Genomic DNA, 7,781 nt, shown 5'->3' on the forward strand with positions numbered 1-7,781 from the left:
CCATTTATCCCTGTTGTTTCTACTCTTTTGTAGTACTGGAGCATGTAAACTTTGTGGGAGACCCTGCAGTAGGACATGTTATCGTGTTAATTTGCTTTTAATAAAGTTTATATTCTAAAATTGTATTCAGACTAAATGGTAGAGCAACACAGAAGTTTTTAGGCAATCTGACGCTTATTTCAGGCTCTGGTCACCTTGTGTACATGTAATGTAGTATATACATGTACTATGCAATAAATTCAATTTTAAATATTCCCATTCCAAGAGTCCACAGAAAAATAGGTTGAATAATGAATATGTGTGAAAACACCAAATTTTTCAAAATTTCCTCTACTCTATTACTACCAGTTATGGTAACAATGAGTTTTGCCTTTGTTGATTTAAACGCTGTGCAGACTAACTGTGTAAGTAAGCAAAAAATTTGGCTTTAACAATTATCATGATTCATGGCCATTGCTGTGCTGGAGCTATCATGGTCTTGTCCCTTAAATGTTTTACATAGTCTAGTATTTAATTTTTACAAAGACTTACATGCATTTTTTATTATAATTTTAGGTCCGGTGAAAGAGTTGTCACTTTCCCCTGTAGTGGCCAAGTTATTTTCATAGATATTATTATACATGCCATGTCATGTAGATGTAGTACTTAATATATTTTTAATGATAAATATGATTAGTTAATGCAAAATAGAGGGGAAATTTGAAAAAAGGGATTTTGATTTCGCTGTGTTTTGAAAATTAAAGGAAGTAGAGATGGGGCGATTCAGGAGTATTTAGTTCACAATAATGGAGTTGTAATTGTATTGAATGAAAAGGTGGAATTGTTTGAAAGAGAGATATTAAGCATAATAGTAGTAGGTGCATGTAAACACCTGATATGTGTACTTGTGACAGGAAGTTGTTATAAAAGAGGTGGCAAGTTGTTTATGGTACTCACCCAAGAAGTACGTGCTTTATTCATTTTTTATTACATTTTCTAATACTTTTGATGTTATGCTCTGTAAAAAGTTTGAGCTGAATCAGACTTCCAGCAATTCTATTTTTATAACAGCAAATTTTTTAAAAATTCTCAAAGAAATAGCCCATGATTTTTTTCCAAAAATGGACCAAATCACCCCCAATTTTTATTTTCTGATATAATACACATACATATGAATGTGATTATGCTCTGTATTCCACCTTCAATTTTTGAAGTTATGACCATTAAACGGCCAATTTCAAGGCTACATGTATATAGCTCAGTTTTTTTCAAAAAATGGTTCAAAATCAGCCTCAATTTATATTTCATTTTTAATATATAGATCTACATGTCCCTGTGCACATTCTCTGTAAAAAGTTCTAAGTTAATACCAACTTCAATGTTTCAAGTTATGACAATAAATATTATAGCCAATTTTTGAAAAATACCCATGACCATGTTTTTTCCAAAAAAAATGGCTCAAATATCCACCTGATCAATTCTTATGAAATTTTCTGATACATAATCCTAATACTATGTAAAAAGTTCAAGCTGAATCCGACTTCCATTTTTAAAACTCCTTTACAAAATGGCAAATTATTGAGAAACACCATGCTCATAAAAACATTTCCAATGTTTAATTTTTTTACTCTTAATAGAAATAAATATAATGCACACAATATCTCTCAAAGTATAAACAGTTATTATAGCTACAATAAAATGAAAAAAAATTGAGTAAAAATTATCAAAACTATGAAATTATTGCCACTCAGCCCAGTTCATGAGGATAAAAACCTATAGGTATAATTGGGTTGGTCATCTCCTTTTGTGTCATTTTTTCTACCCTTAGCCCTAGGAAGAATTTAGATTAAGTCTCTGGTGCAGGATTACACTTTCTTTTCCGCCCTTCAATGTTCCTCTTATCAGTTCCATCATCACTCATGTCGTTATTTTTTCAGCTCCTTCAGAAAGAATTTGCTTAACTTGTAATTAGGGGTCTCTTCACATGAGTTTTTTGTATGCATTCCAGTAATTTTTAAGAGACTTTGGTATACATTTTCTTTGCAGCAATCCTTAATCAGGTCAGTAGGAGCATCTTTATAACTGAAGAGAGCATTATAAATATAATTAAAGTAAATCATTAGCATAAAATATACTTTTATAATCCTATGTATCATGCTGTGTCAAAATTTAGCATTTTAAATATCCTTTGCCAAAATAATTATGGTTAAACTAGAGTCAACTTAGTGAAGGCATTCATAATAAATTATAATTAAACAATTACCTTCTCTTCATATTTGCCACCTTTGCTTATCATCAGCATAATCCTTCCCTGGTAGTCTACCACAAGACCATTGTAACAAGCAGTACCCATGTACACAATGTATCTCTAGATTTCTTCAATGTGATGAATCTACAAACAAATTGGATAATCAGTCAGTATAAGTATAAATTGTATTACTAAAGCAATTGTGTGCATCAATGCTTGCATGTGAACTCAATTGTGCCATCACGAGAACTTTTCAGATCAAGTTTATATGGTTTGTGTTCACTATCAAAGGAGCTCTGGTATCGAAAATCTAATTCATAATATACCAAGTATACCTGAAAATAAAGATAGTTACACACAATCATAAAAAATTATAAAATAAAAGGATTAGTAGGATTCACCTCAGTTCAGTAATAGATCATGGTCTTCGGCCACAACTGAAGTTTGATTAAAGTTTCTACATGCATACATGTACATATACATTATAATAAGAATTATGCATCAATGAAAATTATAAAAAATCAAAAAATCTCTCATAGCCCCTAAACCCTAAACTACAGTAGATCTACATGTAGTACATGGTCTTCAGCCAAACTTTTCAGCAGTTGAAAATGCATAAAACATCCAATTAATTCTCTCCTGGTGATGTTTAATAAAATATGGGCATAGATCCTGTACTATAAATTCTGGGTCTTTGGCCTGATTTTTAGTAACTTCAAGAATGACAAATGTAGAATTCTCTCATAGCCTTTTTGACATTTTTTCTGAAAAACAGGCTCCAACCAAAATTACTCAGTTTTATTAAACTTTTCAGTACATACATTGATGTCTTTATGTTGAATAGAAGTTTGAGCAGATTCTGAGTTCAATTTTGAAGTTATGACACTTTTTTAAAATAAAAAATTTTTGAAAAATACCCACCCATATAGAAATTTCAAGCTTGTTACAACTGGTTCACAACCTCACGAGGCAACCTGGTAACAACCTTGTATAAAAGTGCTGAAGTTGTGACTAACGTGTTACAAACATAACAACCTTGTGACAAGGTTGTCCGAAGGTTGACAGGAAACTGAGATTTCATTAAGTGTGTGCCCCATGATGATATGAAGCTATTGCTACCAAATATAAGGGGACCACTGACCAGCAGGCTACAAGGTTGCTACAAGGTGGAAAGATGTTAATTCCAGGGTTTTTACAAGGTGGTGGGCCTTGTGAGCAGGTAGTGACCACCTAGAGACAACAACCTTGTTACAAGATTGCTGCAACCTTGTTTTTTCTATATGGGAAGGCTTATATGCAGTGGATTCTTTGAGGATAACAATTTTTACAAATGACCTGTATTTGGAGGTTCGTGAAATTAATCTTCACAAATTGCCACTCTTCCTCCATCTTGTACCGTAATCACATTGATTTTCAAGGAATTTAATTCAGTTTGAAAATCTTAAAATATCCATAAATTTGCAAAATTTGTTTTCTTCAAAAACCCGCTATGCAGTAGCTCATGGTTTTTTAAATGACCCCAAAGTTATCCCCCCATTTTCATTACATGCATGGCCATCTCTAAAAAGGGCGAATTTGTAAAAAAGGTTTTTCCAAAATTAATGACTCCAAGATCACCCTTATTTTTATTAAACTTTCTGATACACAATGATGTACTTATGCTACGTAGACAGTTTAAGGTGAGTCCAACTACAAGTTGTTATTAATATAATAATAATAATAGTAATAATAACAAATAGTCATTAATTTATTATCTTATTATAACTGAACTACCGCATAGCGGAAAATTTTCATGGCCCAAAATTTTCGTGAATTTCACGTTTTTTTTTCAAAACCCACGAAAATAAAATCCGTGAAAATCGATTTTTATACGGTTTAAGATGGCCGAATTGTAGAAAACCACGAAAATTAAAGCCACAAAATTGATTTTTGGACGGATCCACGAAAATTTTCCGCTATACAGTATTATGATGGTCCTTTGTCCCCTCCACAGCATCCTCCCTTAGCACGTGGTGTATCAGTCTGTCTTAAGCTGGTAAACTAGTTAAACAGTCTGGTGGTAATTTACGAGCTATGAGACAAGAGAGAGAGAAAGAGATTATGTTACAATACATACTACAATACATCATTAGTAGCTACTCACTTATTTCAATGAACATTTCCTCAACATTCCTAGCAGTGAGGGCACTAGTCTCTGCAAATATGGCATTAACTTCTGATGCATAAGTGTGACCTTGTTCAGCTGGAATCTGAGAGGAGAGGAGAAGGGAGGAGGGAGAGAAAGGAGAGGAGATAAAAGCAAGATTGAACAGATTCGCGATTTTCTACTTATTGGCCATTGTAAAGTTTATTTAATTATTTTCACACATTTTATTAACGTAAAATTGAAAAAAATTTCATTCCAAAAAATTTTTTGCTATTTGGTCATCCTGTTGGTTTACCTGCCAAAAGCTCCGTATGTGTTGATAATCCTCAATGGTTCAAAGCCAGTATTCATCTGTTGTCTACTGGAGAGAAGATTCTGTACAACAGAAATACTGAGATAAGCCAAGAGCAATCCCAAGCCAATAGATACAACCTTCCTAATGTAATAACCTTTTGGAGGACAATATTGATAATAGTAATGTACACAGCACATTGTATGTCATTTCAATGATATGCATAGAGATGTACATGTACATGTACAAGTTTATGTACATGTGTATGTACACATGTAGCAAGTAAAAATTATTGTAAATGTTGACATACAAAAATGGAAATGCTATAACTACATAAAGTTTAACTCAATCCAGGACACAAATGACTATTACTAATTAATGTGAAGTACTGTATACATATATGAATAATATTGTATAAATACCTTTAGGTCTTTAAATCCCATCCTTTGCCTCTCTCTGTAAAGCAATAGCTTTCTCAATGCTTGACTTAGGAACCAACCAAGTCAAGTGACTCTAATATCATCAAAACAGAATATGGCAGGAAGCATAGTGAGCCAATTCAGGAATGAGAGGTTACCACTGGCAATAAGAATTAACTAAAAAGAATAATGAATTATTTTATTACTTACATTATTGGTTTAATATCATTTAATAGTCAGTTGATTATTGCATACATCATTAATGTGCTATGATCAATTTAATGATGGTCATTTTAGCACATAAAATAAAAGTATTGAAAGACTTTAAGGTACATGTACATATACATGTACATGTAACATGTAAGGCACAGGATACATGTACATCTATAATTGTATTCTTTCTTACTTGGAATAATATCTGTACAATTCCATTGATGGCACAAAATGGCTGAGGTAACATGATTAGAAAAGGAAAGAAAAGCTCCACAATGTGATTACCCATTGTTTCAATATTGTGTATAATCTCAGGACTTTGATGAAGATAATAACTGAGAGGATTAGGAACAAAAATGTACAAATATGGTCTTTGTATGGATTAATTGATGTCCTGAACCTAAAGAACAATACAAGTACATGTACATGTACAATATGTTATGTGCCATGAAATAACAAAAACCAGAAACAGTGATAAAATGTAAAAATAAATATAACGCATGTACATATGTGAATGTCATACAGCGTATGTACAATAAAATACATTGTTTAGATACATGTATGCTTCTATCTTTCCTTTATATACAATGTATGTCTTTACTGGAACTTAATCCCAGTCTTGGGTTTCCTTGTCCCTGTCCTACTTATAACCAGCTCAATTATCTGCTCCCTTATTTACTTTAATTGTGCTTATTAAGAAAACATTTTATTGAGTGGGCGTATTACATGAAGAAACAATTAAGTTCCTGTGCCAGGTACTCAACTCAGTCTGAATGGTAATATTCACCAGACCTGCCTAGACCACAAAAGAGGGGGAAATGACAGACAATTGACTACCATACGGGTATGAGGCACTAAATTTCACAAATTTTGTGAGGAATTTCTCTTCCATTAAAATTAATACCATGGAATTTAAGAGTCACTGCAAATGAGCAGCACAGGTACAAATAATGCATTGGGTGTGCCAAATTGCAAAATTAAATTTTTTAAATGAGACCTAAACATGCGTACTATTATTACTACTATATGTAGAAATTTTTCACCGTACGGTATATGACAAAAATAGTTAGGTACATTATTTTTGCTCTGACAATTAAGCTTATACTAGTTTTCTTATATTGCACACATGTAGAATAATGATTTACAAACAATCTAACCAATTATTGTGACATGCACATTGACATTGCTTAGTACAGCAACTATACATTACTTTTTGTTGCTATGATGCTGTGGTTCTATTTGGATGTGAGTAAAATGGGACATGAATGAAGACTAGGAGAGGACAGGGAATTAAACAGCTAGTGGTTTAAAGTGGGACTGGATCGAGCAGGGGACGGGAAGACACAAGGTAATAAGGGACTAGGATGAAAATAATGGAGGTTAATTATATGCAGGAAAAGACTTTATTCATCAATGCTACATTGGTTTTACATGAGTAATTCTTATTAAACAAATATACCAGTATATCATGAGAAAGCAGTCCTTATGCTATAGTTTTCGTAGTTTTGTCAGCCTACCTAAGTCACAAGATTGTAATACTAATTTATAAGGTGCTATGGACACTATACCATAACTTTCCCTGCACAGTGACGACTATAAGAGTAATAATCAAAAACAGTCAGCATGTGAATTAAGCAAATTGCACACACAAGGCATGGAATAATTATTGATAAATGTCACAAAAATCCCCTGTACAGTACAGATAATGTAGCAATTTGTGATAAGGACATTATACAAATGATTATTGACAAGTTTTGTGTGAGCTATATATATAGTATACTTTAGTAGCCCTTTGAGAATACAATTGCACTTTTCAATGATTCAAAAACATGTTTTCACAAACATACTTAAAATAAGCTGATAATAAAAAAACATTGAATGTGAATCAGCTAGATAAATAAGCATGTTTACTGCACTGATACTTTTAACATTGTATGCTGTATCTATAAAATTTTAATTTTAAAAACTTAGAAAAATCTTAACAAATTTACTGTGTTGCTTAACAAAATTAGTACCTGCCAATGCAAGGATTGACAAGACAGACAACCAGGTCATACTTACCTACATGTATCTAAGGTATATGGGCAAGGCAAATAAAAACTAAGAAGGTATTTACTATAGATAATAATGCTGTTCAAATAATGAATTACCCATGTATCAAATTACATTAGGCAATATTCGCTCAAAGTGCAATCATAGTGCTTGAATTTATACTGCTCTAAAACTGAAAATTGAGGAGAGATACAAAAATTATCACACAATATCAAGCATAACTATGATTGAGCTAACCTCGGTATAACTTAAAAACAATTCTACATGCAGAGTCCTTTTTTGTTAAGCAAAAACAAGTAATACATGTGTATGGATGCATATTACAAAATGTTTTTCAAGAGTAGGCACACCTCTTGCAGTGAAACATTACAATAAAAAGGAAACTCTTTATCATTTGATATCAAAATTAAAACTAAACTAATTCTTTCACAC

The 7,781-nt window shown here is 32.2% G+C and overlaps 1 protein-coding gene across 5 annotated transcripts in view; it reads right to left on the reverse strand.

Moving 5' to 3' along the window:
* Positions 1–4,054: 4,054 nt before the first annotated feature.
* LOC100637608 (lipase maturation factor 1-like) overlaps positions 4,055–7,781 on the reverse strand; it is a 6,286-nt gene continuing 2,559 nt past the window's right edge. For 3 of the 5 annotated variants that reach the window (XM_020004486.1, XM_020004481.1, XM_020004485.1), the window contains 3 exons: positions 4,371–4,476; positions 4,296–4,298; positions 4,055–4,253 (listed from right to left, as the gene is read on the reverse strand). In XM_020004486.1, coding sequence (XP_019860045.1) covers positions 4,183–4,253; positions 4,296–4,298; positions 4,371–4,476 — 180 coding nt within the window. In that variant the 3' untranslated portion in view covers positions 4,055–4,182. Of the gene's footprint in view, positions 4,299–4,370; positions 4,477–7,781 lie in introns of all 5 variants that reach the window. The other 2 variants (XM_020004483.1, XM_020004482.1) reach the window with 2 other exon arrangements.

Source organism: Amphimedon queenslandica, unplaced genomic scaffold (assembly GCF_000090795.2).
Source record: "Amphimedon queenslandica unplaced genomic scaffold, v1.1 AMPQUscaffold_12170, whole genome shotgun sequence".
In the NCBI taxonomy this organism is placed as follows: domain Eukaryota; kingdom Metazoa; phylum Porifera; class Demospongiae; order Haplosclerida; family Niphatidae; genus Amphimedon; species Amphimedon queenslandica.